Source organism: Pleurodeles waltl, chromosome 3_1 (genome assembly GCF_031143425.1).
Source record: "Pleurodeles waltl isolate 20211129_DDA chromosome 3_1, aPleWal1.hap1.20221129, whole genome shotgun sequence".
In the NCBI taxonomy this organism is placed as follows: domain Eukaryota; kingdom Metazoa; phylum Chordata; class Amphibia; order Caudata; family Salamandridae; genus Pleurodeles; species Pleurodeles waltl.
In genome coordinates, this window is record NC_090440.1 from 1,437,175,685 (window position 1) to 1,437,198,547 (window position 22,863).

A 22,863-nucleotide genomic window follows, 5' to 3' on the forward strand; every position below is an offset into this window, starting at 1 on the left:
GATGCGTACATCGTGACGTGCCATCCATTGCATCTAATATTTATTTCACAAATACTAAACCGTTCCAAAATGGCCGCCACGCACGTGTATTTTATTTAAAAAAAAAAAAAAAACTGTGGATTTTTTTCTGTGGCTGTAGGAGTGGCAGGTGAAGGTCGTGTTCCTGAACTAGCTGTTTTCCCTGGGCACGATGGCCGAGTATTCCCCGGATATGGACTTTTCTGCGGGTAGTGGGTCCAAAGAAGTAAACGCTGAGCTGCAGTCCATGCTGGCTGTAGAGCAGCAGAAGGCGCAGTTCACGGCACAGGTGCGTGCGAGAGAGACGGTCCTCCGGAGGGGAAGGGGCACGTGCACAATAATCGTGCTCTAGAGCGGCGCTACCCGCGAAATAGAATCCATCATTGGCCCCAACCGACACTGTGATCGGTATTTAAGGACGATAACCATGGGGGTGGGTGTTCTGTGGGTGGGGTGGTGGACTGCAGGTAAGATTGCCACCTTTCATAGAAAATCCAAACCATACCAGACATTTGTTCACGTTTTGCTATTCTGGAACATCCAAGCTGGTTGGTTAAAAAAAACTGCGTGTAAGCTTGCCAGCATTCTTTTGTAGTATCATATCTACCTCGCCTCTGTTTGTTCTAATAATCATTCTGAAGCGATTTAAAAACGTATAAATACGTTGTATCAGATATATTTGCTAAATTGCTGTTTAAGCTGTAGATGTGGTTGAGTCTCTGAGAGATTGAGCCATACCTTGAGTCCTAAACGAACCAGTCGTCCATGTGGCTTCTTACCTCCCCTCTCGCACTACTCTCAGGCACAACGAGTTGAAAGCAAAGCATTAATATCGGCGTTAAAAAGTACAGACAAATATATACCTATCCAGTGGCTGATTTGTACCAAGTAAAACCAGAAACCTGAAATTGATCCCTGCTTCCTCCGCTTAAATTACAGTATGACCTTAGGCAAACATTTTGTTGTTTATTTTTATGCACCGCAGTGTTGCCTCATCTAACTCGGAGCAACATTCAGGATTCGCAGGACAACTGACTTGCTTATTATTAGTTCACTAATGCTGTTGTCGCCAGGGACGGGTGGGGGTAAGTATGGTTCTAAGTTCATGTTAAAAAGCTACCATTTTTTAATAAGATCCTCTGAGTGAGGTCATATAATGTGACGTTTTAATGTTCTAACACGCCTGGTCCATAGTAAGTAAACTTTAAAAGGGGACACGTGTAATTGATGAACCTTTTGAATCGCAAGGAGTATCCTAGCCGTACAGTGACTACTGAAATAGTACCGAACATCAATAATCAAGGAACATTCTATGGAAAACAGCTTCAAACCATAATACTCACTACTCAGAAAGGAGTTAACAACTTTTATTCCCTATTCTAAATCATCCGTTAGTTCAATCTTTATTCAAATCAATCTTTTATTAATTCATCAATTTAAGGACATTATTTCTTAAGAACACATATGTGACAATACAATACCATAGGCTATGAATACCAGCATTAATAATGTAATTCAGCAATTAAGTTCGTCAGTCATTTGTCACTGTCAACGCCACCCCTAACAGCCTACCTAACCAAGATTAGCATTAGCCTGGGGGACTTCATACGAAAAACAATTTAGAGAAAACATCAATTTTGAAAATTCTACCTAAGTGAGAATCTCTATAAGACAGCACAGTTGGTACCTAGAAGAAAAGGCACAAAATAGTCAGTCACATTTTTATAGCTACCTGTCCAGGATGGATCAGCAACAAGTCTTTGTCTTCAGGTCATCAATTAGTCAGCTGCACATCAGGCTCACAGAGTGAGAACCCAATATCAGCACCCCAGACAGCGTCTCCTGACGTCATCAATTTCTTCCCGCAATTCTCCTAAATTCTGATGTCTTAGCCCCTTGTCACAACTTTTTATTAGGGTCTCTCAGATATGACTTTAACCCAGTGGTTCCCAAACTTTTCCAAACCATGGCTCCCTTGACCTGTTGGCACCAGCTCCCCATTATGTTACTTTTTTTTTGGTGGGTGGGGAGATGAAAGCCCGGCCTCTGGAGTGCTTCCATTTTTCTCCCTGAAAATAATTGGGATGAAGCCGGTGAAGGTGTTATAATCATGTGTGAAATCCTACCCTATCCACTGCGGAGCCCCATGCAGTGTCAATGACTGATTGGAGGGACACAGGGTTCCCAGAGAACTGAACATTTACTGCATTGTGATGTAGTGCTTTTTAAAGTGGTGTGTCTTTAGCTCATTCCTGAGCAGGGTTTGTGAGGCCCTGATAGATACAGGAATATTGTTTCAGATCCTTGGTCTGCGCCTGCCCTCTAGTTTTTTCTTTTTTTGCACATTATTGCCTCCAGTTCGATGGCACCAGGTAAACTCTTGTCTGGCTTCCTCCCTTTTAACTCTCTCCTCTTTATGAGCATGCTTTGTGCACTCTCCTGTCTGCTCCTTTCTAACACCAGACTGCGATCTCATGCATGCTGTCTGCCTTATTCCTCCTGTGTGTACTTGCCTCCGATCTGTATGTACTTGCCTCCTAACTGTGTTCCCATGCCTTCTGTCTGTGTGTTCCTGTTTCTGTCCGTGCCTTCATGCCTCCTGACTTGTGTCCTCATGCTTTCTGCCTGGGTGTTCTTGCCTCTTGTTTGTGTGTCCCTGCCTCTTGTTTGTGTGTTCCTTCCTCCTGTCTGTGTGTCCTTGCCTCCTTTCTGTGTGTTCACGCCTCCTGACTGTATCCCCTGCCTGTGGTGTCCTTACCTCCTGTCTGTCTGTTCCTGCCTCTACTGGCTGTGTGTGTTTTTTGCCTCCTGTCTTGTGTTACTGCCTCCTGTCTTGTGTTACTGCCTCCTGTCTTGTGTTACTGCCTCCTGTCTTGTGTTACTGCCTCCTGTCTTGTGTTACTGCCTCCTGACTGTGTGTTCCTGCTTGTTCCTTCCCACTGTCTGTGTGTCCTTGTCTACTGTCTGTGCCTTCATGCCTCCTATCTGTGTCCTGATGCCTCCTGCCTGTGTGTCTTTGCCTCCTGTCTGTGTGATCCTGCCTCTACTGCCTGTGTGTCCTTGCCTCATGTCTGTGTGTCCTTGCCTCATGTCTGTGTGTTCCTTGCCTCATAGTCTGTGTGTTCCTTGCCTCATAGTCTGTGTGTTCCTTGCCTCATAGTCTGTGTGTTCCTTGCCTCATAGTCTGTGTGTTCCTTGCCTCATAGTCTGTGTGTTCCTTGCCTCATAGTCTGTGTGTTCCTTGCCTCATAGTCTGTGTGTTCCTTGCCTCATAGTCTGTGTGTTCCTTGCCTCATAGTCTGTGTGTTCCTTGCCTCATAGTCTGTGTGTTCCTTGCCTCATAGTCTGTGTGTTCCTTGCCTCATAGTCTGTGTGTTCCTTGCCTCATAGTCTGTGTGTTCCTTGCCTCATAGTCTGTGTGTTCCTTGCCTCATAGTCTGTGTGTTCCTTGCCTCATAGTCTGTGTGTTCCTTGCCTCATAGTCTGTGTGTTCCTTGCCTCATAGTCTGTGTGTTCCTTGCCTCATAGTCTGTGTGTTCCTTGCCTCATAGTCTGTGTGTTCCTTGCCTCATAGTCTGTGTGTTCCTTGCCTCATGTCTGTGTGTTCCTTGCCTCATGTCTGTCTCCTCATGCTTCCTGTCTGTCTCCTCATGCTTCCTGTCTGTCTCCTCATGCTTCCTGTCTGTGCCCTCAGGCCCCCTGTCTGTGCCCTCAGGCCCCCTGTCTGTGCCCTCAGGCCCCCTGTCTGTGCCCTCAGGCCCCCTGTCTGTGCCCTCAGGCCCCCTGTCTGTGCCCTCAGGCCCCCTGTCTGTGCCCTCAGGCCCCCTGTCTGTGCCCTCAGGCCCCCTGTCTGTGCCCTCAGGCCCCCTGTCTGTGCCCTCAGGCCCCCTGTCTGTGCCCTCAGGCCCCCTGTCTGTACCCTCGTGACTCATACCTCTACCCTCGTGACTCATACCTCTACCCTCGTGACTCATACCTCTACCCTCGTGACTCATACCTCTACCCTCGTGACTCATACCTCTACCCTCGTGACTCATACCTCTACCCTCGTGACTCATACCTCTACCCTCGTGACTCATACCCTCGTGACTCATACCCTCGTGACTCATACCCTCGTGACTCATACCCTCGTGACTCATACCCTCGTGACTCATACCCTCGTGACTCATGTCGCAGTCTTCAAGCCTCGTGTGTGGACACTCACGCCTTAGGTCACCTGCGGACACACATTGTCTGTGCTATGAATCTCCTGTCTGCTCTCTTGCCCCTGGTCTTTGAGTCCGCGAGCTCCCTGACTGTTCCACCCCAATGACTTTGACACCCCTGTGTCCTGTCTTTTTGGTGCTTGCGCCTCTCTCTGCTCGGATGATAATGGCATCCGTGTTGTGCCAGGCCCTCTATAGGGTCCCAGACGTGTCCCTCCCAGGTCCCACCACACACTCTGCCTTTAGCAATGTTTTTTCCAGTGACCTCAGTTTGGGCATATTTTTCCACATTTATGTGCATTTGTTCTGACCTTTGGCCAATTGTTTTTACCTTAGGTTCTGAACTTATATTTCTAACCAATGCCATTTGCTTTTGGTATTCTGTTTCTGATCTGCTGAATTGATTATGAATATTTTCATTTGTTTTTAGTGAAATAAGCATCAACATATTGACTTATTTCTTCTTTTGCAAACTGAATGAACTCAAACATTAACCTGCACCGAATACTGCAAATGTCTTGCCTCCCTTTATGAATTTTGAACACTTCAGGCAGCCTTTGTATGTTTTTAAAACGTAGCATGGAACTGGTAATTGTGAATTCATTAATTTTCTTTGGTGATAACTGGAGACAAGTGCACCCGAGCATCATAAATAACTTGGCTTTGACACTTTAACTGCACATTACTGACTGAAATGTTTTCTTTCATCTGCCTCAGCTGCTTAGCTTATTATTCCCTTGTCAGAGACTGGCCTGGCCAGAGAGAGCTGAGGGAGTGAAACTGCAGTTCTGGGCTTCGAAAAGATCTAATTTACAGGCAAATTCATGTCACACAGTGGTTCCCAAACTATGTGCTTGGTGCGAGGCGCCCCTGTCTAGTTTTGACGGCGCACTGGGGTGCCGTGACGCACAGATTGGGAACCACTGCTTTAACCTATAGTTGGTGTTTACCAAATCTACTAATTTACATATGTTTCAAGTCACAAGACGCGGATTGGTTCTTCATGCGATGCCCTCCTCATCCGGCCCTTCAGGTATCAACATTGTTGCATATGGCTCTCCAGTCAGTGCCTCTATTGTTCAAGTCCTGGCAAAGTATATTTAGCTTGCTCTACACATACTTGTATCAAATTGTCTTCATCATCTCCTGTCCGCCGATACATTGCAGAAAATTCTAGCTAAGTAACTTGAACTTTGAACGGGTCAAGGTTCTCTACAGCGTTTTCTATTCCTTTGCAAGGCGTCCGGTTTCTCCATGTTTCGATAGTGCGAGGTCCAGTGGAACTAGGCCTTTTAGTTCAGCTAAATTAAGACTACAAATTAATGTAAAACATAGGTTATACATCTCATTATGACATAGTATTACATTTTCTCATATTTTCATTATTTTGCACATTTTCAGTCGTTTTAGGACACATGGTAATCATAACCGAGGGCACATTTTTCAAACATGCACATTATTTTTCTACAATTATTTTCTCTTCACGTTTTCTCATTAGTAATAACATATATCATTAGTAATTTTCTCGATTAGCAGATCTGCTTCAACAATGTCAAAGCTTTTTCTTGTAAAAGAAATGTATTTTTTGAATTTTAAAGAGCAATTATAATATTTTAACGTGATGTTTGTTGCATCATTTCCATGGCAAACATTTCCAGGGCTTGGTTTGCGCAAAGGCTCTTATGTGCCAAGCTTGACAGTTGGCTTGGCTCTCGTTGGAAATGTGTTGGCTTGCCCACCTCTATTTAGATGTGTTTCCAGAGTGGAGAAAATCCTGGATTTTAGTGCTTTTTTCAATGCTTTTATGGGCCTGGTTTTAAAAATAAAGACCAGATTGTTAAAGAATAACAGCCAGATGGCTGTTAACTACGAGAACAACATGCACCGCACAGTTGAAAGAGAAAAGGGTAATTCTAATATTTATGGCTTACACATATTTCTTTATAGCCCTATTTATTCATGGGGTGGCTCTTCTCTGAGTGGTGGCATAGCAGACTCTCTTATATTAACTCACCAGGAACGTGCACGCTTGCAATCTGGGCCGTGCACACATCCTGTCCCCTGTCACCCCACCCCCTTCTTTTGAGATTGAAAAGTTTTTCTGTCCCACACAACAGCAGGTCTCTCTTCTGTTGTTGTCTGCATGATTTTTGTGTGAGGAGGGGACGCTACAGCTAGGGTCCCCACTGCTGACAAGAAAAAACAAGCATTAGCAAAACCATTGAGTCTAGACTCTTTATATACTGTATGAGCTGATGCATTCCAAGACGACAGTCAGTGTTTGCGGACACATGACTGTACTTGAAGGATTTTTGTGTATCCCATCCAAAGTTTACTTTTTTAATTTTATATTTGCAAGTGGTTGTTGGCCATCTAAGAACATGCAATAAAATTAAAAAATAAGATTGGATGGTATACCACATAAATGTGCACATGTAAGCTGCATGTTAGCAGGATACCAGGCCCTCCAAAAAAACAATATATTAAGGTGGGTAAGCATTGGATATCATGCAATTGTGCCCAATGGCACTGTTTAAGGGAGACCTAAAAAAACGTATGGAGAAGTCCAGCTGGAAAGAGACACAGGGAACAGTGGCTATATGTATTCATTCTGCTGGAGAAAATTTGAACACGTGTATAGAATAAAAACCTTCAGCTATTGTTCACAGGTTGACATTTTATTGGCTGAGGACAGCCATGTTCAATCACCTCTCACTACAGAATGGAAACAATTCTAGTAAGTTAAGGAATAATTTATAGAAAACGTAAAATCCCTCTATCATTCTGCACATAAAAGCAGACAGGAGCAATGTAACAGATGCTTAAATATGACCTTTTCAATTACCAGGCACAGAAAACACGTTTTAACAATAAAATAGAAGCATTCATGTAAATAAGTTAGTGAAAAGCTGAAGCAACTTTTTTACATATCCGAGACCATCGATCTGACCCTTCAAAAAGATTTTAACCAATATTGTATTGGGCCTGACACAATTCATGGTGATTAACATTTATTAGAAACCCCTACAGCGGGTTTTAAGGCTATAAGATCATAATACACTTACTTGGCATGTGACCACTCACTTAAATTCATAAAGAAATCTAACACTTAACCCCTAACCAAAATCAAATTTAATCGAATTGAAACACAAACTTTCTTTCACAATGAATGAAGATTAAATTATGATTATTAAGCGACTGTCAGCAGTGTTCCAATAAATTTATATATTCATTAATTTTGTGCACGTAGATAATGCGTTACGGTTGTCCCATCTTACAGACTACCTTACTAGGTGGGATGGCAGAAAAGTAAATTAATAAAAACAATTGAAATCCATTCATAACTTGGGCCTGCTTTTTAAGGAGTGAGAAGACACACTGAGCGCATGTTTAAACAAACTTTTTTTCCCCCATTTTATTAAAAAAATGTTTACTCAGGCAGTTTTCTTTTAATGCAGATGTTTTTCATGGGAATGCAAAGGTCTGTAAGGTAAACATTGACATAATGCTTTTATCAATACAAGCTTAATTGAAACGTAATCATTTAGAATTCTGTGTGGTAGGATGCGGCTACAAAAGCTTTGCTTTTAGTTATGTTTAGCAGCATTTATCTAAGTCTTGAAGTGCATGTTGCTGATTATTCAAAGTAAAGGCGTCAAAAACTCTTGCTGTATTCACAATCGACGTGAGGACCCAAAAGTATGGAAAAAAAATAACCTCTAAAAATCGTTTGCTTAAAGCTACAAAATTTTCTAAAGTGTATTTGCATAACTATTATTGCTTAGGTGGAATCCATCACACCTGTGATCATACCAATAAGAAAATTAAAAAAAACAATATAATGCACTATTCATAATCTTTTGATAACACACGAACAGCCATGAAAGCTGCAGTTAGTAAGCCAGTTAGATAAGTATTGTCATAATCTAAAAACTAAGGCCAACAAGTAATTACAATTACGCCTGTGTAATCTCGAGAATTCTACATTGTTACTCAAAATTCAAAATTTTCCAAAAATTACAGTTTTTTGCTAAGCGTAATTATGAGAAAACCATTTATACAACTTCTACAGATTCCTATTATAAGCCTAAAGTAATCAGTGCCATATATTTTAGTTTAGCATGTGTGGGTCTTTAGAACTAAAATATGCAGACATATTAGCAATATATGCCAAGCCTGTGCATCAAATAGGCCTCTTGTAAAAAGAAAAAAGGCTCAATGTACACGATTTAAAAGAAGTGAATTAATAAATCAAAAATCTATTAATCATGGCCTTGCTATAAGTTTACAGAAGATCTTTGGCAACCACACAGCTCTAGTAGGCGAGATCTAAATAGGTATTACATTGTGGTGTGGCATTTGTACCGTACTTTCTGTCGCTATGTGGTGCTTAGCCACACAAGTAGCACACTGCACCTTGTAGGTTGTGGTTGGAAGTGTGTTGTCTTGCATTGATTCTCTTTGGGATATTTCCATGTAATGTGGGTTGTCCATCTAGGTGTGATCGGTTGTCTTGTTATGGAACGCAGCAGTGTCTACCTGATTCATTAGGAAGTTTGAGAGAGACTTGCTTTTTTATAGTTTGTGGTAGCTTTGATTAGCAAGTCCCTGTTTTGTATTGTATATTTTTCCTTTTATTTTCTCAGTCAGATTTGTTATGCCTGCTCTTGTGGCACATTGTCCACCCGAAGAGCTTATGGATCCTGGAGAAGTAATAAGTGAAGAGAACGAGCCGTGGAGCCTGACATCTGCCTTGATCGATTGTTACACTCCTCCTCAATGATTGCCATTTGGCAAGATGCACTGTTGTATCCAACCTTTTTTCTTTTTTTGGATGTTGGAGCTTGGTGTATTTTACTATTTGGAACCTGCCGGATGGACTATCCAAGACTCCTCCAGTGACTGGCACTAGGTGTCAAACCTTCGCAGGTCAGTCTAGCTAGTACCAAGTGTTCAATAAAGCAGGCCAATATAGCCTATATTTATGCCCTTCACTTCCCAGCAAGGTCGAGCCAGAGCAGTCGCAAGCTTGCGAGCTCCTCATGGGACCGGTGAAAGCCTCCTGCCTCAGCGCAATGCCCACCCATGTGTCCGTGGTTGACCCCAAAGCCTGCTACCTATTGTGCGCACATATACCGCTAGGGGCTAGAATGACGTTTTAGGCCTGGACTGTTGCCTACTGGGTGTCGAAGCCCCGTCTGCGAAGGTGGTGAAGCGTAAGCAGTGCAAGCTGCACCCTTTTTGTGTATAGGGAGGACTGCTACCAGGGTGCATTATAGCACACACATGCCTGACAACACAGCCCACTATAATTTCCTGACATGAAACATCCCCACTCCATTAAGCTACATTCAGTATACGCATATCTCACATGCTGTCTCATTCAGATTACCTGTTTCCAGGAGACACTTGACTACAGCGGAATTGGCGAAGCTGCGTAAGAGGTGGGAGGTAGATATATGGCACCTGCTATTCTGCATATGCCAGGGGTGCACCTATATGGCTGACCCCAGGGGTCCCCCTATAGGTACCTATCAACAAAGTGGGCCTAGAGTGTCGTTATGTCATCTTTGAAGGGCAACTGGGTGGTAGCTCCTTGAATATAGCATCCATCTATGCAACCAACACAGACTTATCTGGCTTCCTGGGATGAATGAACATTCTCCCCCCTCCCACTCCCCCCAATTGTGGCATGATCTACTGAAAATGTGCATATGGTGGGGGACGGGGGGACTTTAGTTGTATCTTGGACACAAATAGGCATCACTGTACTCCCGCTCTGCAAAACTGCTCGGGTCGCGACTTCAGGCACCTTTCGGCATTTGTGTAGGACATGCAGGTTCAGTGTGTGGGGTGGGCGCAGAATCTGTCAGGTAGGGAGTTCTCCTATTTCCCGGCGTACCAGCTGCATTTGCGTTTGGACTTGTTTCTTTGTTCCGGCAAGCTGGTGGCAAAGGTCGTGATATGGAGTACCTGACCCTCACTCTCTGAACCACAACCCTCTCAAGTTGACATTGCACTGGGGCAGATGTAGGGCCATGATTCCTATAAGGAGGCATCAGCCGGAAGCGCTCCACGACGCACCATTCCATGACACTGTGGGTGCTCAAGTTGTGGACTACTTTGCTGATAGTGTCGACCCAGCCTGGACTGGTACAATGGGAGGTCTTCAAGGTCCGCTGTACCCATTGCTTTTCGCATTGACCATGGAGCCCAGGGCGTGCTTGCTTCGAACTAGGGTAGCCACGTGGGGGATTTGGGCAATGAGTCGATGGCACATGATCTCTCCTTATAGACTGATAATGCCCTGGTGTATTTACGGGACACAGCAGTGACCTTGTCTGTGCTTGAAGTTCTTGGACCTTCATGTTAACTGACCCAAGTCCTGCTTGTTCTCTTGAAGGAGCCACATTCCCAGAGGGACCCTCGGCTCACCTGGTAATAGGACTTGTTTAAGTATTTGGGGGCGCAAGTGTACCATACTGAGATTGCCTTGCTAGAGGGTAACTTGGGCAAGGTGCTGAGCTCGATTCACTCCTCCGTGCTGTTCTGAATCTCCCTTCATCTCTCCCTCGTGTGGAGGGTTGCGGTTGCAGAGATGCTGATCTTGCCTCGGCTGTTGTACTTCTTTACGCCATTACAGTTGGTTCCTTCCCCTGTCCTTTGTTTTTTTTTGTACCTTAAATGGCCTCTCGGATCTCATCCGATAAAGCGGCATAAGAAGGGTGGCGTCGCATGAAGTGTAGCGCTCTATGACGGAGGGGGGTGTTGATGCTCCCAATTACTTGCTGTATTGGGAGGCGTCACAACTGCAGTAGCTGAAGAAATGGCTGGTTGAGGGTTCCACTGACGAAAAGCGCAAGGTGCCTCTCATGACTTGACTACTCCAGCCAGCTGGCAGGAGGGCGCCCACTTCTGCCTTGATGACAGTGGCTCTCCTGCTGGCAATGATATGTCCACGCTGGTCGTGGGCCTTGCCCCGTGCCCCCATTTAGTCTTGTGGGCATTGCCTAAGGCCCGAGATCTGGCATGTCTGATCGAGACCTAGGTAGGGAGGGAGGCAGGAGCATTCTGTGTGTGGCGGTGGGGGGAGGGAACTGTTCCTGAATGGAAAGATTGGGGCGTTCCAAGATCTGTTTGAGCTCTGCACGATCACGCAGGGTCCGTTCCTCACATTTAGCACACTTGTGAACATTATTCGCAAGAGCTGGAGGGCTTCACGGGGAAGCCCCCCTTCTCCTCACTGTTGGTGGGGATACTGACTCATGGCACGCATGAAGGTGGTAACCATATTGTATAGCCTTCTGTTGGTGCCGACACTCAGTCACAAGGCGAATTGGGCGGCTTACCTAGCTACAGTCTTTACGCCCAAGTAGTGAAGTGGCCCATATAAATCGGATTATCCTGGAATGCAAGCTTTCACTACTCATGTTTAATTATATGTTTCAAACATTCCTCACCCCATATGAAATACACTGCATGTCGCGGGCACTCTCAGGGACTGTCCAAGGTGCGGACGTGGGGTTCTACCACATGGTGTGGGATTGCTCGTAGTTGTAGCTGGTGTGGGCGCAGGTAATGTCTACCACCTCTGAGATAGTGAGCTGCCTTATCCCGTGTACACCTGTGCTTTGCCTGGTGGGGCTCATGGCTCAATCTAGGGCCAACCGTTTGGGGTGCTGATTAATGGATCCGGCGCTAGTACTAAGAGGCGGAACGCCAGTCCATGGAAGGTGTCAATGCACCCGGCAGATGCCCTATGGACCAGGGATCTATTGACATGGGCTAGGGCGGAGGCTGACACATTAGCATTGCTTACACTGTGGGGCGGATGTGCACCGTTGGCACTAATGTGGTATAAGTATCTTGAAAAACGTATGGCTAACGACTGTGCCAGACCACCTTGAATAGCAGGATGGATCCTAATTGCTTTGGCTATATTGCACTCTGCTGCTGATCTGGAAGGGACAAGTGCTGGAGTGATGCTGGTGAGGAGGGGCATGAGAGTACTGGCGTTCATAGGATTCAAGTCTTTGTGCTGTAATTCTACATGATTCCACAGTTGTGTTACTGTTTAAAATGCGATAAAATATAACAGTTGCCAGCAAGGTCCCACAACTCCTATCAAATATCACATCCCTGTCATATTGCTCAACGAGAGATCTGGTAGTTAATTGCTATGATATCATATAATGATATAGACTATATTGGTCTGATGCTGGGAGGACTATTAGACTAAAGTTACTGTCTTCCATTCTGTTTTTTTGTGGTAGAACATAGCACATTTTTAACTATGTGTTTGTGTCGGGGTGAGAGGTAGGGAGGCTATAGAAGGCGCCACCTACCTCATTTGGCAAAATGCCCATCTGCAGATGCAGAATGACAGTGGGTATTTCTAATATTACGTTGCAAGGCAGTTCTTGTGTGGTTTGGATGACATCACATTCCTTCCATAGCTCTAGGCCGTTTTGATACTATGTTGGGCAGAGGTCCCCAGTTTTGGTAGGGGCTCTGTCTCCTTGGTGTGCTGTGCTGGCTGGCTGGCATTGTTCCATCACTTTGAAGCTTATAAGTGATAGGAGGGCTTTATAGTTGCATGTTCTATCTCAGAATCACCAGCTGATGTAACTATGTGGATCAAGAACATTTTCACCTCTTTTCAGGATTTAAATGCTTCTGAATGCTTCGATTTTTGGCTTACAAGGAGTTAGAGCTTGGTGGTGTGTACAGCAAAAGAGAAGCCATCTGTCTAATTTACTTGTAGTACAGAAATGTAATTTGTCGGTATAGTGGACCATTTTCTTGGGAAGTCCGTGAACAATGCAGAGTGCTTTGAACATAGATAGTGTAGCTGGAGTTATCCTGGAAAGTGTTCGTGGGAGTAGGACTTTTTTGGTTCATATTACAAGGTCTCGGAACCCATGATGTCACAGGAAGTGAGGGGATGTAACCTTTACAGTTAATTAGAACATAGGAAAGTAGGGAGCCTAATTAAAAACAATGTAGTGCTTCAAGCTTCTAATGGCCGGTAGAAGCCTGGATGGGCTAAATTCCAGTATTGTCATTCACAGCAGTTGCTGTGAACAAAGGCCTCGCAGAGCGTGAGGCCTTTGTTTTTAGTAATTAGATCATACTGCCCTCCAGGTGCATAAAGTTATATCCATAGAGCCTGCTGTAGTGGGCTATACTGGCCATTAAAGGCCCACTCCCTTGTTAAAGGCCCTCTCCTTTGGCTTGCTGGAGCGGGCCTTTAATGGCCGGTATAGCCTGCTACGGTGTGCTTTAAGACTATATTATATATATATTACAGGAATCAAGCTCATGAAACAATGACGACAAAGCGTGAAGCCAAATAAATGTATTAAAATGTCTCACTGCAAATGGAATTAATATAATAGCATCAGCAAAGTCAGTAAATTAGATTACACATTAATTTGAGCCTTATGTTGTGACAACTATTTATTTTATATCCGAGCCAACAGTTTATTGTGCAAATTGCAGGCAACTGTAAGGATTCATCTATAAAATCCATTTCTCCAATCGGACTTCAGCTCAGACAGGTACTTTTTTTATTTTGCTTTCTAATGTCCCACTAGATTGTCACACTAGACCCCTGTCATCCTGTAACCAAATCCCCTTAGTTTGTCACACCGGACCCAATTAATTCCAAAATAGAGCAGTGTATTGCTGCACAACCTCCCATTACACTTTCACATCGGATCCCAAGCACCCCGGAATCAGGCTGTTTATTGGTCACTATTGCTAATCACTGTTTTTAATCCTGTTTCTTCTCTTGAGCAGTTTTATCTCCTCTCATCCTCTGAAACATAGCCCTTTCTTGCCCCTCACTTCCACCAGTAAGTCTTTCCTCTCTCATTCTTTACTTTATACTTTTTCCCTCAACCCTACTCTCTCCTTCACTTTTCTTAGGCCATTCCACTCAACCATTCTTTTCAACCCACATTCATCTTTCCCTTGTCTCTGCCTTCCCTTTTTCCTTGGTGCCAACAGCTGTTCTTCCCCTGTTTGAAATGTCTACGTGTCCCCAGATTTTGCTACTTATTAGGCCTTGCTTGGACAGCGAATGTGCTGTCCTTGCGAATCTATTGTCATATAAAAAAATAACCTCAAAAAGGGGTTTAGAGTATACCCATTGCTTATCTCGATTGGCTTCATAGTGACTCACTTCCTTTCGTCTCATTGGTCTGCATGTGTAGGTGTCCCTTCCTCTTCATTTGTTCATCTCTTCAATGGAGCCTGGCCCAAGTGCAGACTGTTGTCTTTATTTACTTTCTGCCGTTGCTGGTGCTCCTATTAAGGTACTTTTTATGTTCTTCCCTCGTTGCATGCGGTTCCCATCTGTTGAAATGAAGAATCAAGGATCCAAAAGGTATGAAAACTGGTCCTTTATTGGAGCATCCCATCCACAGCCAACTACACTCTCCTCCTCTCAGCTCTGCTCAAACCTTTCTAACATTCCATATTCTACATGATGTCAGACTATGACATCAGCCTGAGAGCAGAGCAAAGAGAACAATCTACATTAATATTACAATTGATTATATACCACACACCTCCCTCCTAAAATAAAATTGCTCCAGACAACTATATACACAGTTTGAAAGAATTAACAATAGAATAGATAACAAAATACAATGCATAAAAAAAAACCCACTAATCTTAACAATTTCCAATGAATTTTACAATTCTATTAAGATTCCATATTCTACCATCTTTTATCTTCACGGCATTTCTAAATAGTTTAACAACTTCAAAAGGTCCTTGGAATTTACTCTTGCCTTTACTCAATGTCGGTTTTTTGATCAATACCTGATCTCCAATCTTTATATCAAGCTCGCACACACCCTTCTTGTGGTCATAATACAATTTCCTTTTTTGCACATTAACACTCTCATGCACATTCTTCTCATCCATTATGTTTTGATCCATTACTTCCTTCCTCCAACGCACCCATGCAGGTGCAAGTGATGTGTTAGCCTTCCGACCTCTGAAAAGTTCGAAAGGAACCTTTCCTGTTGTAGAATGAGGAGTCACCCTATAAGCATAAAGAAATCCTTTTAAGCCTTCCTTCCAGTCTCTATTTGAAGCATTCTCTAGTTGTATACATTCTTTCACGCACCTGTTGAATCTTTCAATTATTCCATTACCTTTGGGATGGTAAAGAGAACATCTTTTGTGCCTTATACCAGACTTCCCAAGGAACTCACTCATTTCTCTTGAGACAAACTGCGGTCCGTTGTCCGTGACAACAGTATCAGGAAAACCTTCACGTCCAAAAATGTCATTGAGAAACTCAATTATTCTCTTGGTTTCTGTACTGTGACATATACCAATCTCAGCCCATCTGGAAAAATGATCAATAAGCACTAACAAATAAGTGACGCCACCCCTACCATGTAACGGACCCACAATGCCCACTGCAATTTCTTGCCATGGTTTTAGTGGCATGTCTCTTACACACATTGGAGGTACTCTTGTTTTATAAACTTTGTCACTATTACAACATTCAATACATTCTCTCACTAACCTGTCCACTCTCTAATCCATTCCCGGCCACCAATAGTCCAGACGAATTCTAGCCTTTATTCTGCTCATTCCTTGATGACCAACATGCCCAAGAGTAACAATTCTATCTCTCAAAACCATAGGAACCACTAATCTCAGACCTCGTAACAACAAACCATTCTGAATAGATAATTCATCCTTTACCTTCCAATAGCCACACAATTCTACATCCTTTTTGGCATCATGTGTCCAACCACCTCTGATCTTTTCACACACTCGTTGCAAAACCTCATCCCCTGCAACTGCTTTCTCCCATTCTTTCTGTTCTACAATACCACCTGTTACACTGCACACAAACCTCCCTTAAACCATACTCACTTGAACTCTCTTCCGCATTAGAACTCAATCTGGAGAGACAATCCGCAACTCTATTATACGAACCGGGAACATAATGCACAGTGTAATCATACTCTTGTAAACTGATCACCCATTTACTCACCCTTCCTGAAATAGAATCTAACCCTTTCCTCATGAATACCTCAACTAAAGGTTTGTGGTCAGTAAAAACTTCAAATTTTCTCCCCCACACAAAATTTCTAAGTTTGTTAACTGCCCAATGTACACACAAAGCCTCTTTTTCAATTGTTGAGTAGTTGAACTCCGGTCCCCGTAACGTCCTAGAGCAAAACACTATGGGTTTGCGAATCAAATCCTCATTCTTTTGTAACAACACAGCTCCTAAACCTTTTTCACTCGCATCAGTCATGATTACACTTTTCTTCTTGGGGTCAAATGATTCCAAACACCCTAAAGAAGACAAAATACTCTTGATGTTCTTAAACTCCTCTGAACACGCATCATCCCAAACAAATTCAACATTTTTTTCAAGAGCTGACGCATGCACACAGTTTTTGAAGCAAGATCCGGTAGAAACTTTGCGTGAAACTCAACCATTCCTAAAAAGGACATCAACTCATCTTTTTTCGCAGGTGCACGGAGATGCAGAATATTATCCACTAACTCCTTCTTAGGATGCAGAAATGTTGCAGAAATCTTGTGACCTAAATAATCCACCTCAGTTTCCTTGAAATGACACTTTTTCAATTTGAGTGTGAGACCATGATCTCTAAGGATGGTAAGCACTTTCCTAACCCTCTCGTCATGCTCCATCATTGTACTTCCATATACCAAAATGTCATCCTGGAAACACTTGACACCGGCCATGGAACCAAACAAATTCTACATTAACCTTTGGAAAACCGCAGCTGCAGAGACTAATCCAAAAGGCATTCTTAGGAATCTGTATGTACCAAAAGGAGTGATAAACGTAGTAAGATCACGTGAATCAGGATGTAACATAACTTGGTGATATGCTGAGGTCAAATCAAATTTCGTATAAAATCTAGATCCAGATAGTAAAGTGACCATTTCTGTGATGTTGGGTAACGGAAATTGATCACTGATGACACACTTATTGAGATTCCTCAAATCCACACATAACCTCAGCTCACCAGATTGTTTTCTTGCTACTACAATGGGTGAAATCCACTCCGAAGACTCTACAGGTTCGATGATACCTTCATCACACAGTCTCTTAATTTCCTTTTCCACATCATCCTTCAACGAGATAGGAATAGGTCGCACTTTGGCTATAACAGGAACTGAACCTTTCCTTAATTTTATTTGATGAACATAACTCTTCAAACAACCCAACTTCAAACTGAACACATCTTTAAATTCATCAACAAATTCTCGGAAAGACTCCTCTATTCCTGTACTTATTTCACATACCTGACCAAGAGCTTTTACATATTCATCCTTAACCATCACTGGAGAAGGAGAATTAGGATCCAAGATGACTTTCAAACCAGCCTGATGAGGCCAACTCAATACACTACCTCCTTTGACTGGAACATACATTTTCCCAAAAATTGTGTTAGACTTGTAGATAATCTCCGCTTCAAAATATCCCCTCAAATCAATGACTTGACCACCATACCCCCCAGGAACCAGATCAGGACTTTTCAAATTAACCTTGTGACTAAAATTTTGATCAAAGAACTCATTAGAAATCGAGGTTAACCATGCCCCTGAGTCAAATAACATCTCAGTTGATTTTCCTAAAATAGATACAAAATCCTTAGGATGTTTTTTTTTTTCAGTAGCCAGTGAAACAGACAAAATACAGTCCTCAACAGTTTTCACAGGTATTTCTTTTTTTGCAGATTTACAACACTTAGCAAAATGTCCCCTCTTATTGCAGGATCTACAGGTGGAATTCACAGCAGGACATTTTTTGTAAGTAGCATAGTGTCCCAAATTCCCACAACGAAAACATCTTGCATTTTTATACCTGTTATCTCCAATTTGATCAATATTCCCATTTTCACGTTGAGATATATCACACTTAGAAGAATCTCCTTTCATTACAATCTTGTTCACTTCCACTTTCCTTTGTTTTTCCAACTCCTCAACACAAGCCAGTGTATGTTCAACCCCTTTGGCCAAAATGATTACCTCATGCAATGTGGGGTCATCTTTACTCCATAATTCCTGCCTAATTTTATCACTCATACATCTCAACATAAACTGATCTCTTATTCTTTCCTCAACTGTACTGCCAAATTTACAAGTTGACGCAAGTTTTCTAAGTGCTGTGATATATTCTTCTATACTCTCACCCTGCCTCTGTTCCCTCATCCCAAAATTATAGCGTTCCAATATAGTGCTCACTTTGGGTAGATAATGTAAATCAAGTTTTTTAAGACAGAGTTCAAATTCATTGAGATCTGTAGCTTCCTCACCCGGATCCGGAAGACTCTCAAATATTTCTTGACCCTCACACCCAAGACAGTGCATGAGTAGTGCAGTTTTACGCTCATTCGTTAAATTAGAACCACAAACCCTGGCATAGTGCAAAAAAGTCTTCTTCCATTTCGACCATTTTATCAAAGGTTCACCAGGCGTTGTCAAAAAGAAAGGTGGCGGTGTAACACTTTGCATATTGCCAACACTAAAACCCCAAACAGAAAAACAAAAATACAATAAAACTATAATAGAACAGATATTATAACAGTACAATATAAAACACGTAAAACTTGTAGGAAAGTCAATTTTGTTTTATAACTGGTAACAATTAGTTAACTTTCTAAAGGAAATAGCCCTTGCTACTTAATAAACTGAGTTCTCCTCTGGTATAATCTGAAGAAATGTCAGGTGAGTTGTCTTTTTTTTTTTACTAGAGAATATCCAGCAAAAGTTAAATAATCTATTCCTCAGTGGCGTATATGCAGCTCAACACACGCAGCACTCATGGAATCCTGCTCGCGCTAGATAGAGCGCACTCAAACCACAATAAAAAACGGTTCAGTACAAAATGCTTAGACAAGCGCGACAACTTGAAAAGGAAAAAAAAAAATCAATAACTCCTTCACGCTCTCCTGAGCATGAATGGAAAACAAAGTGAAAGCTGTTCAAACAAAAAATATCCTGCTCACGCTTTCCTGAGCGCAAATAAACTGTAAATAAACAAATGTTTCTTCTCCTCACTGCTCGGTTTTCCTTTTATTAATGTTACATTAGCCCTCCTGAGCTTGAAATTGACATAAAATCAATAACTCCTGAGCATGAATAAAATCAAGGTTAAAGCCTTCTGACAACGAATCTTGCTTGCGCTCTGCTAAGCACCGTTAAACCAAAGATAAACAATTGTTCCTTGGACAAGGCAAACTGCTCTCCTGAGCTCAGTTTTGACATAAAATCAATAATTCTTTCAGGCTCTCCTGAGCATGAATAAAATCGAAGTTAAAGCCTTCCAACAACAATCTTGCTCGAGCTCTGCTGAGCACAGTTAAACCAAAAATAAACAATTGTTCCCTGGACAAGGCAAACTGCTCTCCTGAGCTCAGTTTTGACATAAAATCAATAATTCTTTCACGCTCTCCTGAGCATGAATGGAAAACAATGTTAAAATTGAACTAAAGAAAACCTTAGTCCAAAATTGAAATACACACGTTCAATTAATTCAACTAAACGTGTAAAGAGTAGTCCGCACAATGTTAGAAAAAAAACCCACAGCTGATGTAAAAAAAAAAAACACAGCTGATTTCAAGTCAAACCTTAAGGTAAAATAAAATCAATACCTTAAGATTTCTATATAGCAGAATTCTGAAAATACAACCCCTTGCAAAAAAAAAAATGTCACAAGTCAGGGAAAAAAAAAAACACAACTCAGCACGAAGTAGCCTGACAAATAGTGTTAAGATGCTCCAGATGATCCCATCCTCGTCACCAGTGTTGAAATGAAGAATCAAGGATCCAAAAGGTATGAAAACTGGTCCTTTATTGGAGCATCCCAACTACACTCTCCTCTCAGCTCTGCTCTCCTCAAACCTTTCTAACATTCCATATTCTACATGATGTCAGACTATGACATCAGCCTGAGAGCAGAGCAAAGAGAACAATCTACATTAATATTACAATTGATTATATACCACACCATCGTCTATGTTCCCCGTTGTTAGCTTGCTCTGGTTTACCTTGCTCCCCCTCGTTTAGAAACACCCACACATCATACTCTGGTGATTTTCAAGCTGTTTTGACTCTGGCATTTTGCAAATACTGCTGCCTCAAAGAAAATGTTTGGTTGAGGCCAACCCTATTCCCCAGAAAATGTTGTTGCCTCTTGGTTCTAGATTTAGTTTTGAAGAAGATACATGGCTAAAACATACTTTCCATTAATGTTACCACAATCATTTGCTCGTGGGATTTTTCCGGGCATATGTTGGTGGAAAGCATCTGCACTTTCAGTGCCTGTTTGAGCATACTAAGGCAGGCCCGGGCATCTCGAGGCTAATTTCGACCTCTCAGAGATTTGCTTCCCGGCCAGTGCTGCCGTTTATTTGCGAGACCGCATAAATGTATGCCATATTTTTGTACAGCAAGGCATGCTGTTGAGCTGTGCGGGTTTGTTCTGCAGCGCCTTCTCATGTGTTCGCTCATTTGGAATGTCTATCTGTGGAGAAGCAGGACTTCCACTCCCAGGATGCATTAGATTGTTAAAAACTCAGGACTGGAGCAATATATTCTCAGTGTTTACGAATCATAAGATAACCCTAATTATATGGGAAATATTAACTCCCTCGACACCACCTAGAAACTGTAGTAAATCCTCACACGATAGGATTACTAAATTCCTTTTTTATTTGTACAGGATACATACAGAGCTGTAACTGCCTCTACACACCTCTAGAAGAATGAATCATCACATTCTCCTCCAGCCTTCTCATCCCCACATCACTACATTCTAGATTCCACATTGCTGCTACATTCCATTACATGCTAGTCACTACAGAAACCTGTGCACAGAGACTTGAAATCATTAACTGTGAGTCTGCACTCCCACAGATGTCACGCATGAATCTGCACCAGTACAATTGTTTTGATTGGGTTCATACTCGTACATTTCCTCTGATGTTCGAAGCTTCGGGAAGCCTTCAATCCTTTACTCCTCCCTATCCATGGAGGGAGCACAAGGATTTTATTCAGACTTCAAAGGCTGCCATTATTGATGATTTCACAGCAGACCCTTCAACTGCGCATCCATAATTGAATCTAAATGTGTGATTCATCAAGCACACCAAAGATGCCCCTCCCCCACCTTTTAAAGCCCCCGCCCACTTTCAGTGTGGTAAGGAGGCCAAGTTTAGATGTTACTTGTTGCCCTCAGAAATATGTGGCAATACAACACCAAATCATATGGCAAGGCTGAGTACGTTGAGCAGCAGTCAGAGGCACATTCTGTTGAATCATTATTTCTCTACTTTGACAAGTTAACATACATTTTGCAGAATATTATGGATTGTATAAAGCCATATGTATGTGTGAAACACCATGCAGCAGCAACAAGTAAATGCTAGTAGCTTTGCATATCTGCTTTTGGCATTTCAGGACCGGTCAAGATCATTTGAAATCTGATTATATAAAGTGTGATCCTGCATTGTCACAGGCATCAACAATAGCTGCCAGCCAGCCCCATATGATAATGAGACGCCTTGAGCTAGCGGTGCCTTTCTAGCTTACAAAACATTGCATTCTGGAACTTGTAGTTTCATTTCGAATTGTAAATATGGACTCAAAAATTATAGATCTGACAAATTTCCCAGGACCAAGCACAAGTATCTCACCCAGTCTAGGTTTTTGTCTATGCATTCTGACATGTGTAGTACTATATATTCATTTATCAATGCACAGGACTTCACATTCCAGAATAATGAAAATCCTTTACTTAAAAAGAGACATGGGAAACTTGAAAGCTCTGAAGTCCTATCATGCAACTTTTTAGTGGCAAATTAGCCCGGACAGGCTCAGTGTCACACAATACAAGGAGCCACTTAGCAGCTATGGATAGCAGGCATAAATGTGACTGGGCCTAAGCTACTGCCAAAATGAGCTTCATCCTAAAACCTCACGCTAAAAATCTGTTTCATCGCCATTTGGGAAGATGGGGGACAATGGATACTAGAAGCGTGGGCTATTTGTGAAGACATTGGATTGAGCTCCTTAAATGGTAGCTTCTTTTCCTACCTCCTTATGACCATGTTTTTGACAGTCTTTTTAAGGACTATCCTATAAGACAGCTGTCTCATTGCAAAACAAAAATACCTTGTAGTGTGTAACTACCCTGTACACACAAACATGAGGCTGGATGTAGGAACATGTAACTAAGCTTTTTTTAATCAATAAGCTTGAGACCTACAGGAAACCGGTCTGCCAAGCTCCTCTGCCACAGCAGCTGTCCTCTACAGGATGCTGGACAGTGGAATCTGTCTATGTCATAACATACGACCTGTTACATTCAAATGTAGCCTTTCCACAACATAAGTATACAAACCATAACACTCCCCTTAATAAAACAAAACATCTTGCCAATACTTAATTAAAGTACATTCATACAGAAAGGAGATGGAGAGAGAGACAGAAAAAAATAAGCTATAAAGGAAAACTCTACACTATGGCCACTGCACTACATATGAGCAATACTTAAGTAACTTAACCGACAACATAATCCTTCAACCATCCAGGTAATGCCCTCTTTCTCTTCTCAGTCTGACAC

At 42.4% G+C, this 22,863-nt stretch overlaps 1 protein-coding gene across 1 annotated transcript in view; it reads left to right on the forward strand.

Annotated features, from left to right (window-relative positions):
• The first annotated feature begins 113 nt into the window (after positions 1-113).
• The window catches only part of TIMM8B (translocase of inner mitochondrial membrane 8 homolog B), a 35,018-nt gene continuing 12,268 nt past the window's right edge, over positions 114-22,863 (forward strand). The window contains exon 1 of the mRNA XM_069224975.1: positions 114-307. Coding sequence (XP_069081076.1) covers positions 191-307 — 117 coding nt within the window. The 5' untranslated portion in view covers positions 114-190. The remainder of the gene's footprint in view (positions 308-22,863) is intronic.